Genomic DNA, 23,345 nt, shown 5'->3' on the forward strand with positions numbered 1-23,345 from the left:
TTTCATGTGGTAAAATATTCAAAAATCGATGTATTATTTGAAGAGAAGAATGAAATTCAATGATTTTTCAACAAGAAAATTTCCCACATTAATCAAACTTATTAAAAAAAGCATTCATTTGAAACGAAAATAACAAAATTCATTTCAATGAAAATTCTGTATAAAATGGAAAAATCTGTAATATTCGAGCTACCCTGTGGTCTATCTCGAAAACTCACGAAACTTCGTTCATTCTCACTTCACGTTTCTAGAAATCTCTCGCTCATTCACCTCGAACGCTCTCTCATGTATATAAACAGCGGTGAGAGCGCTGTGAACTCATCAGTTGAATACAACCAAAGCGCCAAAACCAACCAACTCAAGCGAGTCCAAGCGACCAAACCTCATCCAAGAGCACATTTCTCAAGCGGCAAACGTCTATTCCTGTGAATCAACCGTGTTTCCTCTATCAAGTTCAATAGTCAAGTGAACAGTGAAAATGTCGATCATCCCGATTTTCTTCCGCAACTGGTGGGACGACGAATGGGATCGTCCGCTGTGGAGCTCTCGTCTGCTGGACCAGCACTTTGGCAGTGGTGTGACGGCGGACGATCTGCTCAACGCTCTGGCATCGGTGACCGACCGTCGACTGCAGGAGCAACAGGCCCAACAGGGACAACAGTCTGGCAACCGGTACAATCGTCCGTGGCACAGCTCTTGCGTAGCTCGCATGCATGACAGTGGCTCAGCGGTGAACATCTCGAAGGACAAGTTCCAGATCAACCTGGACGTGCAACAGTTCTCGCCGGAAGAGATCTCGGTCAAGTACGTGGACAACTGTGTGCTGGTCGAGGGCAAGCACGAGGAGAAGCAGGACGATCATGGCTACGTCTCGAGACACTTTGTGCGGCGCTACATGCTTCCCAAGGGCCACAATGAGGCCGATATCGTGTCGTCGCTCTCGTCCGACGGGATTCTGACCATCACGTGTCCCCGGAAGGAGATCGAGCAGAAAAAGGAGGAACGAAGCATCCCCATCACACACACGGGACAGCCGATGAAGCAAGTGACGGGCAAAGCGGCCCAAGAGAATGGTCACAGCAAAAAGGAGGGAGAGAAAATGGAACCATAAAGAGCATGCCAATGATTAGCCTATAGACTCTGTTCAGACTGATGCGAATTTTGCTTTTATTTAGACTGTAATAAATTATTGCTTTTCAAAACTTTAAAACTTTGTTGATTGTGGATCACAGTACTGATAAATCCGAAATGCTTAAGTAAATAAATGCTTCATTATTCAACTATCTTATTGATTACCCATAGCAGCTTGATAACTGCATCACATGAAAATTCCTACATATTTTTTCGCAGATGGATCTTTCACCGCCACTGTCTCTTAATATACATTTCCGCCAGTAGGTGCTTTAACGGTAAGCAGTCTAAGACGAGAAGAACGAGAAGTATTATTGGCCTCGTATGTGTTGAGGAACAATCAAGGAGCCGTTATACGAGTCATACGAAATGTACGGCGTCCTCGCCGTCGTGCAACGTATCAAGCTCGCCAGGCTCCGGGCTGACCATGGCGTACGCTTGGAAACGGACAACCCAGCCCGGAAAGTCTGGGGTAAAGTCTCTAGGCCACCCACAAGGGCAAAGAAAGCGTGGTAGGCCCAAAACCAGGTGGCAAGATGGTGTGGAAGCTTCCGCTATTAAGGCCGGGATAACAGATTGGCAGACGAAGGCGGGAGACCGTGAGCGGTTTCGGACACTCCAGAGGCAGGCCATGACCGCAATGCAGTTGTAGCGCCGGATAAGCAGTAAACAAGCAATCTTAGATGCTGTTAGGGGCTTGCTGTGTTAGGGCTTACTTATTTACTTATCCGGCGCTACAACCGCTTTGCTATGTTAGGGCAGTGATAGGCAAAATACGGCTAGCCGAGCCACAAACAGTTTTTTGCTGCCTAGATGGGCTCAAGTCGAGTTTTGTTTTAAGTAAGTTCAATCAGACCCATGAGTACAACGAGTTCGAGTCCACCCAAATTATCATCAGGTAAACGGAAGCATAAGGGACTTCCACCTATTGATAATTCGAGTTGACCCGACACAAACTCGGCACACCAATTAGCCAGAATCGCTTATGAGGCTGGCAACTATCAGAATCGTTGCATTTTCTGAAACACTCTGAACGAACAAATTGGGTCGGTCTTGTGGTACAGTGACCATCTCGTACGAATTTACAACATGCCCGTCAAGGGTTCAAGCTCCGTGCCTCCATACGTAGTACTGCTATGGTAATAAGTACGTGGTCATTGAAAGCGAAGCCCATTTAGTGGTACAAGTAGGCATTGCCCGACAACGGCTATTGGGCCAATAAAGAAGATCCATAAAGAATCAACTTGTTACTAGCTTACTCACTACAGTTCTTTACAGTATCTACGTGTATCCCTAGATGGCAAAGCAACGCTTAGGTAACAATTCTTAAATTTGTCCTTATCCTGGTGCAATCATACGGTCTTTTCAGACAAGGTCGTAATTGTTAATCAATCTACTTAAGATCAGGGCGTTTGTAAATTAAAAATATATATATATATTTACTTATCACGTAAAGATGCTTTCATGACTGGAATTATGTCTTGTGGACAGTTTCAAGAGGCTTGTTTTAAATGTCCTGATTTTCATGCCTAACCTTTTCGGATAAGTCGAAATTTTATATACACCGCTTGTAGCTTTAAGAATTCGAGAAATTATTTATTACAGTCTAAATAAAAGCAAAATTCGCATCAGTCTGAACAGAGTCTATAGGCTAATCAATGGCATACTCTTTATGCTTCCATTTTCTCTCCCTCCTTTTTGCTGTGACCATTCTCTGGTGCCGCTTTGCCCGTCACTTGCTTCATCGGCTGTCCCGTGTGTGTGATGGGGATGCTTCGTTCCTCCTTTTTCTGCTCGATCTCCTTCCTGGGACACGTGATGGTCAGAATCCCGTCGGACGAGAGCGACGACACGATATCGGCCTCATTGTGGCCCTTGGGAAGCATGTAGCGCCGCACAAAGTGTCTCGAGACGTAGCCATGATCGTCCTGCTTCTCCTCGTGCTTGCCCTCGACCAGCACACAGTTGTCCACGTACTTGACCGAGATCTCTTCCGGCGAGAACTGTTGCACGTCCAGGTTGATCTGGAACTTGTCCTTCGAGATGTTCACCGCCGAGCCACTGTCATGCATGCGAGCTACGCAAGAGCTGTGCCATGGGCGATTGTACCGGTTGCCAGACTGTTGTCCCTGTTGGGCCTGTTGCTCCTGCAGTCGACGGTCGGTCACCGATGCCAGAGCGTTGAGCAGATCGTCCGCCGTCACACCACTGCCAAAGTGCTGGTCGGACGAGAGCTCCACAGCGGACGATCCCATTCGTCGTCCCACCAGTTGCGGAAGAAAATCGGGATGATCGACATTTTCACTGTTCACTTGACTATTGAACTTGATAGAGGAAACACGGTTGATTCACAGGAATAGACGTTTGCCGCTTGAGAAATGTGCTCTTGGATGAGGTTTGGTCGCTTGGACTCGCTTGAGTGTATTCACAGCGCTCTCACCGCTGTTTATATAGGTGAGAGAGCGTTCGAGGTGAATGAGCGAGAGATTTCTAGAATCGTCTCGTGAGATCGGGTGGGTAGTGAGTCGAAGATGAGAATGTTCTAGCTCACGCAGTGATTTAAAATTGTTGTTCATTTATGTAGCACGTATTAAGTATCATGTTTCTACAAACATTTACTCAATATTTTTCGATTATAGTAAAATAATTAAAAATAGTGCACCAGAAAAGTAATGAATGAAAAATTAAGGCACATCGAAAATACGAGAACGTTCATCAGTCTAACCGTCGTGTGAGCTGTGATTCATCTCACGCGTTCAAATGAATTCGATCGAATTGCGCCAAACGCAAGACTATTTTTAGCGCAGCAGATTCATGTGGCATAATGAAATGCATTTCAAGAAAGGTACGATACAATGTTTTTGTAGTGCAGTTTTACCCTTAAGGAGAAAATAAGGTTTGTATAAAAAAAAATAATAGAACATTCACGACTGTAACGGTCGAAAGGTCTCATGGTGAGTCATCTCATCGCCATGAAAGGTAACTGGACGAGCAAATTAATTCTGTTCCTCGCCCACTAAGTACAGCTACAGCCGATATCGTATTTGAACTGAGGAATTGTTAAAAGCGTTATTTAACAGACCTTTTCCATGCAGGGACACATGGAAATTTCAATAGTTATTTACTGTTTTTTTCTGCGTAGAGACGAAAGTCAAATGCTTCCAATTTAATTTATAATCCAATTTCTAAACAAAATATGTTCAACTTTGTTGATCACGAAATTGATGCGAAATTGCATTGAATGCAATATTAATCCTATCCAATGCATCATTTCGTTCCACAAATTGTCCATTCATCGGTTTAAACTCGACCAATAACCGATCAATTTGTCCATCATGAGTGACATTGCAATTTGCCTACGGTAACCCGGTAATCCTACAGGCGTGTGAAATAAACTCCCCGGAAGCGTGAAAGTAACTTTTCCATCCCGAACGAAAGCCCCACCTAACCATTCCTCGCCAAAATAAAAGCTCTAACCAATATTTCTAACAACATGTTTGTTCCATTTTTATGACACATCCGGGCAAAAGCTGCACCCAATATGTAGGACACGTTGCAACGAGGCAAAGAAAATCGGCCTCGAGCAGCGCAGTGTTTCGATTGCAGGAGGAGAAAGTTGCAGCAGCATGGAGAGCTCGGGCGGAGACGAATGAAGGATCCAAAGTTGGCTGCAACAGTCTTTTTGATTGATTTCCCAAGGACGCCGAGCCGTGTCTCGCTATGGGAGAGAGCGCCAGGGGAAAACTTTTTCCTGCCCCAAACCCCTCCTTTTACACCGGAAAAAGGGCTGGAGCTCGAAGGGAGAAAGTTTGTTTGTGGCTGTTACGGCTGTATGTTCAGTCCGCGTCGTGTCAGACTTGGCACTAGACATGGCAATAACCTCGGCAATATAATGTGAAGCGCGTTGGCTGTGGGGAAGACACGCCGCGTTCGCTGTGCTGCCAGCGATTCACCCTCGACCGGTCGTCTGTCAGCTGATGAGCTGTCGTGTGGCCGACAGGGTTTATGGGGAGTTTATGCGATGCAGTAAACGGTCCCGGCATTGCTGTAATGGGAATGGGAGGATGAGGAAGTTGCAAAAAAAGCAGGCACAATTGTGCCACATTTGGCTTGACCGTATTCCGAAGCGTTTCGGTATCGTTTTCTCTCCTTAGGTTTATTGAAAATATGGTTTAAAAATTGAAATGAGCTTCACTAAACCGTGTACTGCACGCGATGGTTGCCGCACCTGTTTCACATTAATCTGTCAGTCGTTATGCAGTCTACACTACACCCACCGTCACCCACAAATCGATCTATCGATCCGATCATCTCCAAGGCATCGTAGTTTCGGAGGCAATCAAAAGTAGACAACAAAATCAACCATCTTACAGGTGCGTTCGACATTAGATTCAATACGATTTTTATTACTGGAATTAGTTTACTCTGTGAACGTTGTTGTTATTCGCCAGAAAGAAAAAAACAACCGAACAAGACTATAGTCTATGCCAGCTCCTTGTGTAAACGGAATGACGACGATTTCGCAATGCCGTCGTCTCACGTCAAACAATGTTACGCACACGATCGGGTGTGATGTTAGAGATGGAGGGGGAAAAGGGGGAACTACTAATCGTTCCGAGCTCCTAACAATGAACAACAACGATAACACTGTTTGCTAATGAATCACATCTTTAGTTGGTACGCGTGGCTTACGGTAGTAACTGGGTTAGTGCTGCTTTCTTTTGCTTTTCGAGTATTAGCATTTTGGATATGTATGTGAGCGTATGTGTGTGACATTTAACGCATGTTCCCTCGGTAGAAAAGCCGCTTAAAAGATATAGGTGGTGCTTAAAAATGGTTCTAATCGAGCTACTCTTTCAAAAACCGCTTTACGCCCAGATGTAGACAGCAAACGCCTAAAAGTATGCAATTCACCATTCCACCATTTACATCTTTTCTGCAGCTTGCTCCAACCGTGGGGACTTGAATCATGAGAAAATAAGTACAACGTGCAGCACAACATTCGCAGAGTGTTGGAAAGAATTGCCGTGCATTACATTCTAAGCCACGTATCGTTCCGAAGGGAATACGATGTGTGTGTGTCTGTTCGATCGGTTCGTTTACTTGTAGTACGTCAAACAGCGTCGCGAACTGAGAAGGTATAAAGAAGCAAAGAAGAAAAAAAAAGAAACAGAAAAAAAGGATACACAAAACCACCGGAAGCAGTTGAGAGCAGTGAACCGGAACAGAAAAGAGAACGAAACGAAAAAAAAGAAGAAAACGAAAAGCGATCAACAATAGAGTGGGAAAAACACGAATTTCACGAACACAGCCGGCTCGAAACGGTGGTGGAAGGAAGCGTTTGACGTTGGCAGTATGGGTGTTTAGGGCCGGCAGCACACCAGCACCAGCAGAAAGATAGATCGAGAGAGAGAGAGAGTCAAAAAGGAATGTGAAGTGCGACTGTGTGTGTGCTGGGTGTGCTTCCGGCAGCGTCCATTCCACCTTCCACCGAATGACCGGTTCGTGTGTGGGTTGGTGCGCGTCGGGTGGTGCAAATTACTTCTTGTCCTCGATGGCCGGTTTACCGGTGTGCCAGATCGGGACGTACTTTTCGACTTTCGGTGCCGGCAGACCAATCCGGGGCGCCGTGACGGTCAGCACGCCGTCGGACGAGAGCGACGAGACGATCAGGTTAGCGTCGTATCCAACTGTGGAAAGTAGCAAAAGGAAAAAAAAAAGCAAAATAGAAGAGCAGATTAGCGAAATCCTTGCATGTGTTGAGGGGTTTTGTCATGCTGATTGCATACATTTAGGCGTTTATGACAGCAAACGAAGACTGAGTTATCGTGTGGTGTAAAACAAATAAGGACATGTTATGTATTGCATTAATTTTGTTCGAAGGCTGTATCGGTTCTAGCCCTCCTCTCTTACTGTCGCTGTAATCGATGACTTACCAAATGAATCGTGCATGCAGGCTATTTGTGCTTTCGATCAAACCCCAATCTGTGTCTTCCCTGTGGTTGTTCCAAAATTAACCACCAGCGTGGCCACAAATGGGACACAAAAAAAGCTCGCGTGTGACTAATTCAAGAGCAGCGAAGTACAATTGTGCAATCAGTGCCAGAGGTGCGCCAGACAGCATCGATGAGTCATGCGGATCATGCTATCATCCCGCATCATCCCAATGTACTAGAAATATCCTCTGGTGATCCAACCGATTGGTGTGCAATGAAGATGATGTGCAAAGGGCTACGATAAAAAGGTAAACAAGAGGAGATTGTGCCAGAAACGAAACGAAAAAATGAAGGAACAATGGTATGACGTGACCAAATGATCGTTAAAAGGGTACCGGCTACTTACTCGGCACCAGATAGCGACGGGAGAACTGGCGCGCCACGTAGCCCTGCTCGTCCCGCTTCTCCTCGTGCTTGCCCTCGATCGTGACGTACTTGTCCGTGCGCCTGACCGTGACCTCGTGCGGCAGGAACTGGTGCACGTCGAGCTCGATCTGGAAGCGATCCCGGTCCGTGTCCACCTTCGCGCCGACGTCCCGCAGGCTGAAGTAGCGCCAGGGCCGGTACAGGCTGGACCAGCGCAGCGGCGCTAGCGGCGCCCCCCGCCAGTAGTCGTCCGTGCCGAGCACCTCCTGCGTGATCGACTTCTCGAGGACGCGCGTGTACAGCGGCAGGTCCCAGTCGTCCCACCACGTGCGGTACTGTACCGGTACGAGCGACATCGTCGAGCTTTCAAAGGTCGAGGTTTTTAAGGTATGCGGAGACGAGAATTTGCGCTTAAGAATTTCCCACTACAGGAAGGGAAGGGCTGTAATCAGAAACGGAAAGGCAGAAACAAAATGGACCTTCAGAGGTGATAAAAGAAGTCAAGCAGTCAAGGTTGGGCGTTGTTGTTGGGTGGAAGAAGGCACATTTTTGCACAGCAGCAGCTCTCGCACCGCTGGTTATGCTGACTCGTCGAGCAAACTATTCGTAACACTGATAGTGCAATTTATCGATTTAACACTGTCACGGGTGGATTAGGCCCGATTATAAATAGCGGCCAAAGCGTAGAAGGTAAAGAAGAAAAAAAAAGGTCAGCATAGTGGAAGGCACCATTGAGCTTGGTCCTGTTTTCCTCCTCCATTTGGGTTGCTTTTGTTGTTTGTCAGCCTTTTCATATTTCGCGACATGTGCCCTTCGGTTCGCACAAATTTTGGGGGTTAATAAAACCTCCCTTTTCGAATGACGGACGGTTTTGGGGGAAGGTGAGAATATTCGCGAGAACTTGGACTTGGACTTGGACTGTTTGGAGTTGGAGAGGTAGGCACTGTTAATTAAACACGACTTCCTGAGCTCCGTTCAAGATCAAGCGTCAAGACCTCAACTTTGAAATTAACACCAAAGGAGTGAAGGATGCTTTGGCACTCTGGCTGGAATAAACTGCGTTGTTCTTTCACTAGCATCAGTTGAATCGCTTCCCAAGGCATCTGTTATTAATTCACTGCACTTTTGGCGACTATCAGATTTGGAGCTATTCCAACAAATCTTGATGTTTTCCAAAGACGCAGTTTGTCTTGGAAGCGCAGTCCCACGACCTACCTTCAACACCGATGGAAACCAATTCCAACCGAAACCTTCCTCTAAGCACAGACCAATCCGAACGGTTAGACGTACCTAGCGATACTGATGCCCGTTGCTGGCGTTCCTTTTCTAATCACTTTCACCCGGTCCTTCGCGACGACCTTCGGCTGGCTGGCGTATGATCCCAGACTTTTGGCAGCGAAGCAAACCGAAAGTGGAAGTGCTGTGTGAGGCGGGAGAGAGGGGTGGACGTTGTTGATCGAATCTCTTTCCGCAGGTCTTTGCACTTCGACGCTCAGGTGAGCTAGCTGACTGTTGACGATGATGATGATGACGATGACGCTGATGTTGCGACGGCACTTTGAGCACTAGATGGGCACTAGGAGGAAAAAAGTTGAACCGCTTCCAACGAGCGCGCCCGCGAGACTATGGCTCGTGGCGGATGGATTTGAATTTTGTTTTGATTTTGCGCCATGCCTCCCAAACCCACACGCCCAGTGCCGCACCAACCAACCAACCAACCAACCAACCAACCAAAGCCGTTCGCGTAGCAAAGTGCTCGCGTGCTGCAGGGTGTACCTGTACAGTGAGGTGGAGCACCACCACCACCCCCAACATCCCCAGCTGGTTTATGGTCGGCATACAGCGGCTCGGGAGGGACGGTAGCGGGTTGTTGATATTCATCGTCAAACGGGGTGACTTTTGGCATTGCGCGCGCTCTTTTTTCGCGCGTTTGCGTTACAGCACAGCAGCGGCGGCGTCGGCGGATGGCGGTGCATGGTGGAGCATGTGTATGGTGGAGCATAGAACGTTTGGGAGTATCAAAAAAGATTGCCACTACCAGCGGAGTGTGTGTGTGTGTGTGTTCAGGTTAGCACTAGAATAGGATCTCGGGGGGTGTATTGATCGATTTGGGAGGGATTTGGATCATTCGAATATATTGTTTGGATTAATTTACAATGGGCTCGGTAGAATTAATTTAAATCATAATGAGGTTAAGAATATTTGAAATGAAGTCACGTGATGATTGCCACACGTGGTCACATGTGTTCGCTCTTGCTAGTTGAGCTTGATGGCGCCATCTGTGGGCCAGTAGCAGAGGTAGAGTATTTCAAGGCAGTTTCTTCGAAATAAATTAAAATAAATTTAAATATTCTTGCACAGACAACATTACAACTATTTCCACTGGCAAGCGACTGGGAATGTGCGACTACCATCCACCGAACCCGCCGTGACACCAGCGGTACCGGAAACAATGGACTCCCGCCGGAGATGCAATGAACCGTGAAGTTGACATTCACACGCGCGTACGCTCCGGCACATATTCGATGCTGCAAAACGCGTTTCGTACCATCCTCAAGGTTACATGCTCCCTTCTGAATTGGATGCGAACCTCCCGGGCCAGATCACTCGATCGATCGCAACCATCCATCCCTTCGCTCCTCCTGCTTGATCAAACAAAACCGCGCCCTCCGCCCCCACACAGGGTAAAGCAGCGGGCGCAACAAAAAGTGCCGGGAACAGGTCCGGGCGTACGCGTAATTGTGTCGCACTTCCGCAATTGGGAAGGCGGTCGCCCTAGTGCTTTGTATGGTATTGTTATTCGGTGTGCGCGCGCGCGCCTGTGTGTGGGTGGTGGTGGTGGGTTGGGTGGGATGCGTTGTTGTGTTCGCAGCACACCGGGTTGATTAGCTTGCGGACACGTGGTTTTACTTAGTGTCATTCCCTGCCTAAAACGGGGCGAATAGAACGGGCGGAGGGCGCGTGTACATAGTGTAATAATTACCATACAAGGGGTTGCGTTTTGCTGCATCCACCAGCGGTCCCAGCGGTCAGCTGTTTGTTTGGTGCGGTGATGCTTTGTGCAGTAGGGTGTGGTGCGCGTTTGTGTGCTTGTGCGGTTGGGAATCTCAATCAAAAGAAAAATCCGTTGCGCGGGGATTGTTCGCGCAGATGATTGAGCTTTAATCTGGACCGGAATCGGGTGGTGGAGCTGAGCTGGGTGAGTGGGTTGGTGGGCTTGGAATGTGTGGTGGAATTTACTACAATGCTCCCGGTCTTTAGTGCGTTACTATGAAATGTATCAATTGATCGGTTCCGGTTACAGTATGCTACACATGTGCTGAAGGGTTTATGTGGCACATATGGTTAGAATATAGCAAGACTACATTGGCCTTTAATCCCCACTCCTTACACTGAACAAGTAATTCTTTTATGGGAAGAAAATATGAGTTCTAAGTTCATCCAAAAGGCATTAAAGATCAACTTGAGGAAGAACTACCTTACCCGCTGATTGTTTAAAAAGAGTATCCATTGAAGAACAATTGTTTGATGGAGGATACCTTAGGCGACGTAACTAAATGACGAAACCATTTAGAGTTGAACCACTGAAGTCTTCTTCAACTTCTGATATGATCTCCATCAATCGATCGATATTCCAATGAAGGATTTGTAAATCCATCATGGTTTTGAGTATGATCCAATTGATATTAACAGCAAGATCCCTTCCCTTGTTTAGAACTGTCTGTCCATCACCAACAGGCAAACATGAGTTCTCTTCAGACACTATAAAAAGCATGGCAACATCATCAGCAAGCCATCGGACAATGTTTTCTGTTTGTCGTCCGATAACTTCTAAACTTTCGTTCAAATGTACCGTACGCTTCTATCAATTCAAATTAACAACACAAAACGGGTAAAATGAGCTGCGCAAACACAGACCCCCAGATGGGCAACAGTGAGTCCATCTGATGCCACTTATGTCTCGCGCGCTTGGTAAATAGAACTGTCCAGTGACTGAGGACTGAGAAACATTGACAGGGTAGCCGGTAAACAACTACTTATCGTCACTGGAACCCGTTTTTCTGGAACATCGGTTTTACAACATTTTTTACATATTTCAGACAAGTTGAAGATCTTTTGATGGTTACAATAATTGTTTTTTTTTCTTTTATGTTTTCGATTGAACCAAGGGCAGCCAAAAATTAATTAATTTCCAGTTTAATTGACACTCACTCACATCAAACGCAGCGATCGATCGAGTATATCAGCCCACACGCGCTCAGTTCGATGTTGCCTATCGTTGTTTAATCATTAATTTAAATTTACCAGATGATCTAGCAAAAGCGAAATGTGAGAGAACGTGTCCCATCCACCTTCTCCGATCTTTCGTTTGCTCACCCCACCAGCAGCTGATCGACGACGGGGTGGTAAACAAACCGGCACAACGACGACACATAATAATTGCTCTTTACACACCACAAGCTCTTAACCCTTGAAGGATGAAGACATTGTGAGTATTTTGAGTGATTCCCCTTTAAATTGGATGCGAATTTGGCACGGTTGGTTGAAGGGTTACTTCCCTCTGGTGTGATGGTTTCTCTCACACAGTCTTGTGGCGAAACATTAGAATTCTCTCGTTTTTTGCAATTTGGCCGTACCGTACTCTGCTGCTGCTTTTTTGAGTCGAGAGGCAAGAAGCTTCAAGAAGGGGCTGCTGTTGGGTGCTAAGTGACGGATGTCATATAAATATCACAGTAGGAAGATGAAACCAGGCTCAGTCGGCTTTTTATACGCGCTTCGGGTAGTGTGCTTTTGTGCAAAGTCAGTGAGAGTCAGTGAGTGAAATGTCTTCCGTTCCGATGTACTTCCGCGATTGGTGGGATGACGATCTGTTTGAAAATCCGCGTCGAACGTCTCGATTGTTTGATCAACAGTTCGGTACCGGGATATTGTATGTGTTAAAGAATTAACTCGAGAAATTTTCTTAGTGTAAATGTTATTTTATGGACTCTATCTCTCTGCTCTTTAGCTCCGAAGATCTGCAAAAGATGGCCTCAAGCTTTCATTCGTCCTGCAATTTGCGCTCCTCGCGACTCGGAAGCTTTCGCCGCCCCTGGAGCGAGTTCGGGGCGCACAAGTTTAGCAACAGTTTGATCGGCAACAGCGGCCCCCTTCCCCTCACCGACCGGCTGCAGATCAATCTGGACGTGCAACAATTCACACCGCATGAGATCACCGTTAAAACGGTCAACAATTCGATCGTGGTGGAGGGCAAGCACGAGGAGAAGCAGGACGAGCATGGGTTCATCGCGCGTCACTTTGTTCGCCGCTACGTACTGCCGGGTGAGTGTTTAGATTTTCATGTTGAAACAACACTTCAGAAGAGCTGGCAAACAAGCCATTGCGTAGACATGGCTGAAAGATTGGGCTTTATTGAGTATTTGTTTCTCACCCTGTTGCTTCCCATTGCCAGACGATCACGATCCCAAAGACGTCATCTCCAGCCTCTCGTCCGACGGTGTGCTGACGATCGTGGCACCGAAGAAGGTCCCCCAGCCGGCACCGGAAGCCGTGTACGAACGAACCGTCCCGATACAGCGCATCGAGGAGCGTACGGTGGAAAGTGTACGGACGACCTCGGAAAGTGTGACCAGCGAGAGTAATGGCAAATGAGCGGACATATGCAAATGGATGAACGGGCCACGGGCCACGATGAACCAAAGTGATTAGCGAAGTATTATTTGTGGTGGTGAGAGTGCGGTGAGAGTGTGCGTGCGATTGATGCGAAATAAAGTGAAGAATATATTGTTGAGCATTATCAAACGATTGGGTTTGGAATTCGGTTATGATTAGGGACAAGAATTGATAGTTCAAGAAAGCTTCCTAGGTTGTCGTCATAGTTGAACATCACTACAACGTATATGACGACACACTGGAAACGAAGTTCTGGTGTTTGATATTTATTGTCAGGATGTTTCCTTAGTTCTCAAGCCTAATTTTAATGTTCAAGTTGCCAGGCTGCTCCCAATATCCAACATGTAGCTGTCTATTCCAACTTATCTTGAAGACTTTATTAGCTCAATCCTCCAAATTGAGCTCAATCCTCCAAGGCCTTAAATCACCCTTAATAAGGCCAATAAAATGCTCGGTCTCATTATTCGTATGTCCTCTGAAATCACTGATCCTATGTGTTTAAAGTCCCTGTACTGCTGTTGGGTCCGCCCGATACTTGAGAATGCGTCGGTAGTTTGGTGGCCTGCCGGCCTAACACTGATCGATAGGATCGAACGAATTCAGCGGAAATTCACTCGTGTCGCTATCCGTCGTTTTCTTGGACGATCGGATCGAATTCCTTCGTATCCTATCCGATGCCGTTTGCTCGGGCTAGAGACGATAAGAACGCGTATCTATCACATCCAGTCATATTTCATTGCCTGCCTCCTTTCCAATGACTTGGATGTTCCCGCCCTCCTATACTCGATTCCTATCTATGCCCCCTCACGTCGTCTTCGTGACCGACCCCCGCTCCTTATTCCTTCCCGCCAAACTCGTCATGGCCAGAATGACCCTTTCTTGCGCGCTCTTTCTGCATTCAACGATTCGTATCACCTATTCGACTTCAATGTCCCAGTTTCCCAATTCCGCTCCCGTCTTCGTGACTCCTCATCCCATATGTTTCCCTAGATTATAAGAAAACATTTGTAAAACCCTAGAGGCCTAAAAATGATTAAATAAATAATAAATAATAATAATAAAATCTATACTACTTGAGCTAATGCCATACCATATCAACATATTGGTCATACCTGTTCATCCATATCCTTCAATTGAAATGTTACAAACGGAAGAACTCGCGTTCTATGGAGCTCTCTATCCCTTGTTGAGTTGCTCAGGTTTTGGTGTACTGTGAACAAAGATGTCGCCTGAGAACAGTAACTATCCAGACCTCTGGCTGCAACTTCCTATCGATGTAGGTCCTATCGATCTCCAAAATGTTTTGCGTCTCCTGGGTCTCTTGTTGAACTAGAACGCCATGAAACACCTTCTTCGTAGGCCGTAAACAAATTTTCAGTTTCTCAAGGAGGCATTGTCATGACTCAAATGATTTTGGAAAACTAGAACTTGTTTGTCTGATGGTGAAGCTGTCGTTGATGCAATGAAGAGAACCGATGAGGATCAATATAAAAGAGCTTTTTTTGTTTATTGTACGATCAGTTCAGGAACCGGTAGACCGGATCGGATCTTCCTCACCCTACCCGAGGTGAATACATCGACATGCTAATACTCTTCTTGCAGGTTTGAATCCTCTCGCACGCCTACTTAGCACCCTCTACGCTCGGCTGAGCCTCCGCCTTGTCCTTGGCCGGCTGGCCCGTCTGCTGGATCGGTACGCTGCGTTCCGGGTTCGGTGCTGGGAGGGACTTTTTCGGGGCGGTCACTGTCAGCACACCGTCGGAGGAGAGAGTCGAGACGACATCGTTCGGATCGTGGCCGTCTAGAAATACGAGAGGAAAAAATGGTTAATTTTGTCCAATGGTTTGACTTGCCAATCTTACTTGGTAGCATGTAGCGGCGTGTAAAGTGTCGCGAAACGTATCCATGCTCGTCCTGCTTCTCCTCGTGCTTGCCCTCCACCACAACGCACCGGTCGGTCGTTTTGACGGTGATCTCCTCCGGCGTGAACTGCTGCACATCGAGGATGATCTGGAACCGGTCCTTGTCGAGGTTGAGCGTCGAGCCGGAATCTTGCCGCGTGAGGGCGGTGTTGCGCCACGGACGGTAGTATCCACCGCGCAGCAGCGATGGCGAGGAGAGCGGGGCACGGGCCGGGAAGGAGGAGAACAGATCATCCGCACTGATGGGTTTGGAGAAGGAAATAGCACATTAATTCACAGTTAAATTCACATCGATTTTGGGGGGTTTTCTAAGCCCTTGCACAACCACTACTAACCGCAGACCGGTGCCAAAGTGCTGATCGAGCAGCCGGGAGGAACGGAGCGGAGTGTCGAAATCCTCCCACCAGTCACGGAACAGCATCGGCACGACAGACATCTTTGGAAGAACACAACACAAGAACGATTAGAAAATGAAGATCACAATAAAGAAAACGTCCAAAAAATGGCACAAAATTCACTTCACTCCACACGAACCTTTTTCGTTTGAATCTAGCTTTTCACGAAACCTTTACACTTGCACACGAATTTTTTCCCACCGCAGGTGCCGCACTGACTGACGACCTGCGTGCACCGATTTTCCTCTTTTATAGGTCGGTCTCTCACTATTTTTGGAAACGTTTGTTTTTCACTCCGATTGGTGGTGAGAAAAAAGTTGGTACAATTCGTTCTTCCAAGGCGGCACAAATTTTCCATTGACAGGAAAATAGCCATTTAGAATGGATGGGAGCGAGAGAGTAACATGAAAAAGGGGAGAGAGAAAGAGAGCGAAAATGGTAGGAAAATTGTACCAGAGAAAAGCGCCTCAATCCAGCTTGTTTTGTTTACGTTACAATGAGGTGAAAATTCTCCCAATTAAATACTCTCTCAAAACATCAAATGGAAAAGGAGCGAGAGAGTGATGAGAGTCATAGAGCACCCAAAGGGAGCGTACATTTTCTCAGCCTACTTTTTCTTTGTGTGTTTGTTGCGGCACGGCACGTTTCCACGATCATACGGGAAGCACACCGATGGATGGAACGATCGTTCCTGTGCGGAACGAAGGGGCTGGGTGGGTGTCGATCACCTGCCGGACGGTAGGCGCGGCATCTGAAGTGGCATCCGAAAATAGCTTTCACACCGAGAATGGACCAGTAAACCACCACCGGGTCCGCTTGGTTGGCTTGACCGTACCGTGAGAAGGTAAATTATCAAAATGTTTGCTACGGTGCAGCGGAGGAAAGGTCGTAGAACGCCACGGATGATGGGGGTTAGAGGGATGCGTTGGCCGGCCGAAAATAGCTCACCATCAACGCGTTCTGTTTTTGTTACATTTCGTTTCGTTCACGCTCACCACACCTTACCCACCCGGGATTGAAATATTGTTTATAATTCGCATGCTTAAGCGTTGCATTATGATGGCTTTGTCATCGGGTTTAATTTCGGACGTGAATCCGCCCTGTACATACGCAATCGTACGGGGCGTTGCGTGGCATGGCGTGTGTGCTTAATTAAGTGCAGCAGTTTAGCTACGGTTGACAATTAGCAGCGTGCGCTCAATGAAACGGGACGATTGTGTTTATTTTTCATTCCAATGAATGGGTGGATGAATTGAATGTATTTTTTTTATTCTTTTGCGGTTGTAATGATACAATTAGTGAGCCGTGAAGCGATTGTAAGGGCGGTGTGATGAAATGATTTTATTATTGTATTAACAGTAGAGTTCAAGGCTCATTAGGTGTATTTGATTTTTTACAATGGAGCTAAAGATTTTTATAGTTTTGGATCATTTAATTAGCATAGAACAATGAAATAAGTATAACAATTTTCATGTAATGTTTATTAAATAATTATAATTATTATCTTTTTGTATGCAATCAGATCTTTTTGGAATGTAAAAATCTTGATATGAAACCGATTTTTTAAATTATCTGTTACTTTACCGAAAATAGCAATATTAGAAATACAATTGCATAATTTCAGGCGCAAATCCTTATTTCAAAAGATAATTTTGTTTATTATTTTACATTGAAGAAAGATTCTGAATCTGAAAAAAGGTAACAGAAAAGAGTCTTTAACAATCCAGAGAATGAGGAAAACCCAAACCCATTTGACCATTTTCAGACACTGCACCATGGGCTGGAAGAACTGCATCGCTGCCTATGCACTTTGTGTGTCACACGTGATACACACTCACAGCATTAGAATTCTATTTTAAGCCAGCGAAGTTTCAGCTTCCCGATCCAGCAAGTTGTTTTCGAGACTAAAGCACCCCAGCGGAGATATGGAGGCGTACAAGAACGACCTAGGGAAGAGATCGACACACCATCACCATAGGAAGAGCTATCGCCGGGAAGGCGGTTGTTCACCATCGTTATGATTCATCATCACACGTCCCACACACTCGTTCACTTTCGTACGATTATGTTTTCCCATTCACACATGGCCGTTCCGTGTTGCCATTCCATGCATACCAAACGATGAGTAAGACGGACAGTACAAGTGTCCCACCGAAGAAAGAAACAGACGACAAACCTGAAAGTGTTTCACTACAATTTCATTAATTACACTTTATTAGACAGACTTATTTGCGGAAACAATTCGTTACACTGGTTTGTTTTCTTCTTCTTCTTCTTCTTCATCATTAAGTTCTGTTAGGACTTTGCCAATTTGTTTGTTTGTTTAGTATATGGTTCGCCTCAAACCCTCACAGGGTTAAGACCGCGTAGGTTGTGTAGCAGCAGCATTAAATGTTTATTTATTCAGACTTTTTGTTTGATGATGCCAATTGTTTCATAGTTTTCTTTTTAACTCTTTTCATTTCCCCTTCCTAACGGCTCAAACACCCGGTTCAACAAAATTCCAAATAGTTGCCCCGCCGCCGGGTATAGCTTGCAACAATAGCACAGTTTAGAGTTTGCAAACGCAGGATCATGTATATGTATATGCCGGCCCGTAACCGTTTGCTTTTCGCGTCCTGTTTTCGCTTATTATACACACATACATACGCAATTTAATGAAGACCACATCGATTCGCTATAGGTATAGGTATGTGTTACATGTTCGGCCCGTGTTCGGAGTGCTGGCTTTGGATCCTTTTCGCAAAGGGGCACGGGGGCGCGCGTTTAGGCTTCGGTGAGATACACAATGCTACTACTACTTGCCACAGTATAGATCCAATCGATTTAGGTGTAAAACACAGCACTGTAATAAAAACGCCCTGTCCAATTTGGGTTGGCAGGCGAGAGCCTCACCTCTTCCTTCAGCAGGGATCATCATCGAGCCTCGAGACGTACAATATTTTAGCAATAATACACGATTACATCAACAGATAGACACGCCGAACGATTCGATCGTTAGTGCGCGTTGGTAGTACACACACTGTGTGTGTGTGTTAGCGCAATAGCTCAGAATTTCATTTACTAATCTCCTTCTCCAAAAACGAACTGCCATCCCAACGCTAGATTCCATTTAATGGTTTATTTTTTGTTGTTTAATTCGCTTTTTTTATTATAGTAGATGGGTGTGAATCATTTGACCTTCGGTGCCTTTCTTAAAACCAGATATGACCAGCATATCAGAACAATACAATTATCTAGTATTAGAGTTTGCGTTCTTGTGTGTGTGTTAGTAGTTGTGTGTTTTTGTTTGCTAATTATTTATTTTTTTGTATACACATCGATATACACCATTGGGTGGCCGTAAGTGGCCTTAGTAAGGTTTTTGTTAGTGTTTTACGCATTAAAATTAGACCGCACGTTTGGAAACCGGCCAACCGCCGTTTTTGTTTTGTAATTCTTTTTGCTTCCGGTTGTAAAAGTTTTGCTGCATGCAGATGTAGAGTGAACGAGCGAGAGAGAGAGAGAGAGAGAGAGAGAGTGAAAGAGAGATTGTATATGTGATGGTGTAATTCGGTATGAGTGCGAGAGAAGATTTAGAGAATTTCTAACTAGATGAAGCCGTTTCTTTTTTTGTGCAATTCCAACTGTAAACCATGCTTGTCGCCATAGTTATGAGAGTATGGAAGATTGTTGCCTGTAGGTAGCAGCAAAGGGAGAGGTATACGTAGCACATGCTTGAGCTTAGTTGTTGAAACCGTAAGATCATATTTGTTTGGAGAACCGTTGTTCACTATTGATATTTGAATAAAGGACAAAATTAAATACGGTTGAAGCAAAAAAATGTAAAATAAATCAGGTTAAAGAGGGAACAAGTACGCTCGGTGGGTTACACACACTTGTTGCTGCGTGTAGGGTACAGTTTTGATTGCAACTTAAACAACCAATCTCGTGTCCCTCCAGCAACTACGAAAGTATCGATTGCACCACCGAATGGATTTTTGGGTTTAGCTCCAATTTCTTTTTTTTTTCATTAATCGTTATCACATGTTCCTCCCTATTATTGTCACATCAACACGTACACGCGTAGAACAGTGGGATGGAGGATGTGAGAATTCCGGTGCCGTTTATTGCCCCCCCACGCACAAACAAAATGCCCTCTACATGCCAAAAGCAAGGGATTAAACACTCATCTACGCAAGGTATGCTCTTCTACTCACTGTCAGCTACACACTGTTTCCGTCTGTGTGTGTGTTTGTGTGGTTTTCCAAGCTTTGCGAAGGGTAATTGCTAAACATGAACGATATTTGCGACACAAACCCCACACGCCGTCTTGTGTACTGTATATTTATCTTTGTTTTCATCTACATTTTTATTGCATAATACACAGAAACACGCACACACGCTCATGGCTCTCATGGCTTAAACCCCCTGTTTCAGGTCTCAACGGTAGCGCTGGGGAAGTGACAGAGACAGAAAGAGAGAGAGAGAAAACATTCGAAACAAACTAAACAAAAAAAGGTGGATTGGGTGGAAGCAATGGAGCAGCCTGGTCGTTCACAGATGCAAAGGTAGCGAATACGGAGCGGAGCAGAAAACGTGTAACGCAGGACACGCCACGCAGCGTGTGTGAAGAGAGATTTAAGCGTTTGTATAACCACCGTTAAGAACCCATTCCCTGTTGGGTTGTGTTGTGTATGCGCTTATCGACTGTCGATCAACTAACAGAAAACATTTACCTACGGCATCTAAATATCGACAACTATACGGCTTGGTGTACCACCACACTATCATTTTAAGGGGGAGGGGAAAGGACTCGCTTTTTTTAAGTGTTTATTTTACTCTGTGTGTTTATGTATGTGCGAAACTTACACATCCTAATAATGACCCCTAGAGCCAAACATCGATCCTAAAATTGATTTCCTTTTACTTACGCTTCTGTGCGGCATCACAACCCCACCAGTTGCTTCGGTCAACGAGGCAAGCTGATGGTTAGTGTTGTCCCTCTCTACTCCCTCTAATCCTCTCTCTCTTTGTTTTGCTACACGAATTTTTATTTAAATGACCACCATTTCCACCATTTCGCAACTGCAACCGGGGTTTAGGTACAGCTCGATAGGGAGAGTAGAAAGTGTTTGTTTTCGCTACTAGTTAATATGGCTTGCGTGGATTGCTAAATTCCATCTGATCGTTGGGGTCCAATAAATACTGCTGCTACAAACAAAACAATACAAAAAACCTATATAGGGACAGGTAAAATAGCAGACATATTCCTACCTAATCTCTGTGTGGTAGTTGTTGTGCGCACAGGGTGACTTTCCTAATTCCCTACTATTCGTGTTTACTCCTTTACGTGTGTCTTTCTCCTATCTGCTTCATTAGACGACACAAAACCCTACATAAACACGCTCGCATACCATCTCACCATATGATTCGACCTGTAATTAATCGAGCGGATGACCTACCAAATCGAAAATGGAAACGAAAATTACAACGTTTGGAGTGGAACAATGGTAAATGATGGCGTAAACGAACAACTAGACCTAGCTACGTATCTAAGTCGAATAGCAAAACACCGGGATCCGGGTTAAGCTATCCTGACACAGCAGATCCCTGCAATCTATACATATATATGTAACGCGCATTGTACGATGGTGGGGGGTGGGGGAGAGAGGGTAAACCCCGTTTGGTGTGCTTACGTGCTAAATGAAACCTACTGCTGAACAACAAACAAAACACACGCAGGATTAGTAGATCTTATTGGCAAATGTACAAACAAAAACGGGACAACTTTCTTACGCTTGAGCGGTGTTAATAATCCCCAAAAAACTAGATAAACTCAGAAAACGAGTGTATTTTTGTGTTTTTTTTCATGTATGTGTGTATGTGGATTGTACGTGGATATACATTAGAGTAGGCGATGGAAGTGGTGTTGGTGGTGGTAGTGGTGCTATTACGATGAACAACATTTCCTCGCACGGTGCTACCAATGAATCTCTCTCGCTCTTGGTTTTTTGTTTCTATTTCGCTCACCAGTAGTGTGTGTGATTTTCTCTTTTCTTTTGCAACTAACACACCCATGTGAGAGACGTGGTAACCCAAGTGTTAAGCGGTACTGGGCTGGGATGTGTTTGGGCTAAATGGCGATGGTATGAAAACAATACTGCTACAATCATGGAAGAAAGATCCACCCCACCGCGGGGAGGGGGAGCTACTGCAGGGTTCGCGCATTGTGGCTCATCGTCGAGCGGACCCACTGTTGGGCCTTTGGCGTTTGGATTAATCCATAATTACATTACGGCCGGATCGGCGTCGCATTCGGAACCATCTCGCTTCGAGCGGGGTTTTTGTTTTTGGGTTTTGGGGTTTGGGTTTGTCCAGACTCCAGCCCGGACACCAAAACGTGACACACAGCAACAAGCACAGCAAGTTGCACGATGCCGCATCCCAGGGCGGCTCTCCGGCTTACTAGAACTTCTCCTCCAGGGAGATCGAGCTCGCCGTGTCCTCGGTGAGCGACATCTGCTTCCGCTTGATGTCGCTGAGCGTGTTGATGCCCTGCTCCTCGAACAGCTTCCACTGGGAATAGTTGAACTCCATGTAGCGTATGATTTCGGGCATTTCGATAAAACCTACGGTAGAGAGACAGAGAGAAAACCGCCCCAATTAGTGTGTGCGTTGTTCGTGTCGCATGAAAGGCCCTTCTCCAGCGCTCAAACTCACTGTTCCATGCGTCCATCATGTCGTGGATGATGTACTCGATGAAACCGATCTGGCTCTTCGAGATGCTGCAGGTCGTGCGGTCAAACATTGGCATCACGATCGGCAGATTCTTGCGCTTCTCCTCGTCCGTCTGCATGAAGTACTCCTCCGCGATGCGGCGGGCCCACTCGACGCAGAACTTGAGCGGGCGGGTCGGATTGCTCACGTCCGCGCACTTGATCAGCATGCGCCGCACCAGTATCTGGTTGTCGTCGTTGTCCGGCGGCAGCGGATCCTTCGACTCCACGTCCGTGCCGAACACGCTGACAAACTTGGCCAGATGCTCAAAGTGTCGCGTCATCTCGGTGGCCAGTATCATGTCGACGATGATCGAGCGGGCCAGCTTGTACATGTCCCGGTCCAGATGCTTGAAGATGTTGATCTTGTCGTCGCCTGTGTTGAATCAAAGTGTTGCAACGCAACGTGTGAGCAATGGCACAAACAATGTTGATTTTGTTTGAATAGGCGAACCGCTTACCTAAGGTCAACCGGAAGGTGGTTGCCGCGTGGTGTGACTCCAGCACGCAGATGTCGTTGTACAGCAGGGCCAGCGTGTTGTCCGAGTTGCACAGGAAGGCGGACGAACGGCCCGGATGGTCTATGTCATGGGTTGCGGCGGCAATCAGGGCGGTCGCTTCGTCCATTCGGTCCATAATCTTCAGCTCCCGGTTGCTCAGCTGTTGCAGGTAAACTGCGGTGGCCTGAAGGGAAGGATTTTTGTATGTCATTTTGCACAATTTTTGGAAAAGGATTCACCGGAGACTACTTGACAGAGAGAGACATAAAGTGATTTAATGAAGAGTTTAAAGCCTTACGGGTTTGCTGTTATGGTTGACACAAAAAGCAGATAAAGTAACGCTGCAAAGACCACAGATAGGGAATTGTGCTTTATCCCAAGATAAAAGGGAAGAGATATGTGATGCTTTTAAAAGCCTCCTTTCTTTGATGAGCACTCTCGTGAAGGGGTTTCAAGTAATTATTCCCGTTTTAAGTACGGTTCATGTTGCAGCACAAAAAACAAAAAGAAATCCCAAACAGACCCTCCGCAACGCACAACCCACAACAAAAAGCACACTTTTCTCCAAAGCACACAGCAGCAACATTCAAATGCAGTCTCACTC

At 46.0% G+C, this 23,345-nt stretch overlaps 4 protein-coding genes and 1 pseudogene across 24 annotated transcripts in view; 1 reads left to right on the top strand and 4 right to left on the bottom strand.

The window, feature by feature from the left end:
• The first annotated feature begins 314 nt into the window (after positions 1 to 314).
• On the top strand, positions 315 to 13,295 carry LOC120895066. The gene is made up of 4 exons (XM_040298082.1): positions 315 to 1,108; positions 12,305 to 12,423; positions 12,502 to 12,815; positions 12,946 to 13,295. The coding sequence occupies exons 1-4, from the start codon at positions 479 to 481 to the stop codon at positions 13,143 to 13,145; spliced, it is 1,263 nt and encodes a 420-aa protein (XP_040154016.1). The 5' UTR covers positions 315 to 478; the 3' UTR covers positions 13,146 to 13,295.
• Positions 2,700 to 3,546, bottom strand: LOC120904005 (annotated as a pseudogene).
• Positions 5,499 to 9,122, bottom strand: LOC120904020 (protein lethal(2)essential for life-like). 3 transcript variants are annotated; one of them, XM_040313749.1, is made up of 4 exons: positions 8,709 to 9,122; positions 7,474 to 7,935; positions 6,722 to 6,821; positions 5,499 to 6,261 (listed from the first exon to the last, which is right to left on the bottom strand). In XM_040313749.1, the coding sequence occupies exons 2-4, from the start codon at positions 7,847 to 7,849 to the stop codon at positions 6,231 to 6,233; spliced, it is 507 nt and encodes a 168-aa protein (XP_040169683.1). In that variant the 5' UTR covers positions 7,850 to 7,935; positions 8,709 to 9,122; the 3' UTR covers positions 5,499 to 6,230. The 3 variants fall into 3 exon arrangements, with proteins under 3 accessions (XP_040169683.1, XP_040169676.1, XP_040169668.1); XM_040313742.1 differs by having other exon boundaries at positions 6,674 to 6,821; positions 8,784 to 9,121; XM_040313734.1 differs by having other exon boundaries at positions 6,674 to 6,821; positions 8,709 to 9,121.
• A 1,352-nt stretch (positions 13,296 to 14,647) lies between the features above and the next one.
• On the bottom strand, positions 14,648 to 15,756 carry LOC120904015 (protein lethal(2)essential for life). The gene is made up of 4 exons (XM_040313720.1): positions 15,623 to 15,756; positions 15,424 to 15,524; positions 15,029 to 15,327; positions 14,648 to 14,967 (listed from the first exon to the last, which is right to left on the bottom strand). Exons 2-4 carry the CDS (start codon positions 15,522 to 15,524, stop codon positions 14,789 to 14,791), a joined length of 579 nt encoding a protein of 192 aa, XP_040169654.1. The 5' UTR covers positions 15,623 to 15,756; the 3' UTR covers positions 14,648 to 14,788.
• A 1,912-nt stretch (positions 15,757 to 17,668) lies between these two features.
• Positions 17,669 to 23,345, bottom strand: part of LOC120898120 (high affinity cAMP-specific and IBMX-insensitive 3',5'-cyclic phosphodiesterase 8) — a 130,867-nt gene continuing 125,190 nt past the window's right edge. For all 19 annotated transcript variants that reach the window (XM_040303524.1, XM_040303531.1, XM_040303529.1 and 16 more), the window contains 3 exons: positions 22,703 to 22,925; positions 22,186 to 22,617; positions 17,669 to 22,094 (listed from right to left, as the gene is read on the bottom strand). In XM_040303524.1, coding sequence (XP_040159458.1) covers positions 21,931 to 22,094; positions 22,186 to 22,617; positions 22,703 to 22,925 — 819 coding nt within the window. In that variant the 3' untranslated portion in view covers positions 17,669 to 21,930. The remainder of the gene's footprint in view (positions 22,095 to 22,185; positions 22,618 to 22,702; positions 22,926 to 23,345) is intronic.

Source organism: Anopheles arabiensis, chromosome 2 (genome assembly GCF_016920715.1).
Source record: "Anopheles arabiensis isolate DONGOLA chromosome 2, AaraD3, whole genome shotgun sequence".
Lineage (NCBI taxonomy): Eukaryota > Metazoa > Arthropoda > Insecta > Diptera > Culicidae > Anopheles > Anopheles arabiensis.

What these genes read in the sequence shown, in the direction of transcription:
- LOC120895066 (XM_040298082.1), top strand. Translation starts at nt 479, where the DNA reads ATGTCGATCATCCCGATTTTCTTCCGCAACTGGTGGGACGACGAATGG. An exon ending in CAGTTCGGTACCGGGATATT is followed by an intron (nt 12,424 to 12,501) that starts GTATGTGTTAAA and finishes TCTGCTCTTTAG; the next exon opens with CTCCGAAGATCTGCAAAAGA. An exon ending in TCGCCGCTACGTACTGCCGG is followed by an intron (nt 12,816 to 12,945) that starts GTGAGTGTTTAG and finishes TCCCATTGCCAG; the next exon opens with ACGATCACGATCCCAAAGAC.
- LOC120904020 (XM_040313742.1), bottom strand. Translation starts at nt 7,849, where the DNA reads ATGTCGCTCGTACCGGTACAGTACCGCACGTGGTGGGACGACTGGGAC. An exon ending in CCGTCGCTATCTGGTGCCGA is followed by an intron (nt 6,822 to 7,473) that starts GTAAGTAGCCGG and finishes TACTTTCCACAG; the next exon opens with TTGGATACGACGCTAACCTG. An exon ending in CCGGCCATCGAGGACAAGAA is followed by an intron (nt 6,262 to 6,673) that starts GTAATTTGCACC and finishes ATACCTTCTCAG; the next exon opens with TTCGCGACGCTGTTTGACGT.
- LOC120904015 (XM_040313720.1), bottom strand. Translation starts at nt 15,524, where the DNA reads ATGTCTGTCGTGCCGATGCTGTTCCGTGACTGGTGGGAGGATTTCGAC. An exon ending in CACTTTGGCACCGGTCTGCG is followed by an intron (nt 15,328 to 15,423) that starts GTTAGTAGTGGT and finishes CAAACCCATCAG; the next exon opens with TGCGGATGATCTGTTCTCCT. An exon ending in ACGCCGCTACATGCTACCAA is followed by an intron (nt 14,968 to 15,028) that starts GTAAGATTGGCA and finishes TCGTATTTCTAG; the next exon opens with ACGGCCACGATCCGAACGAT.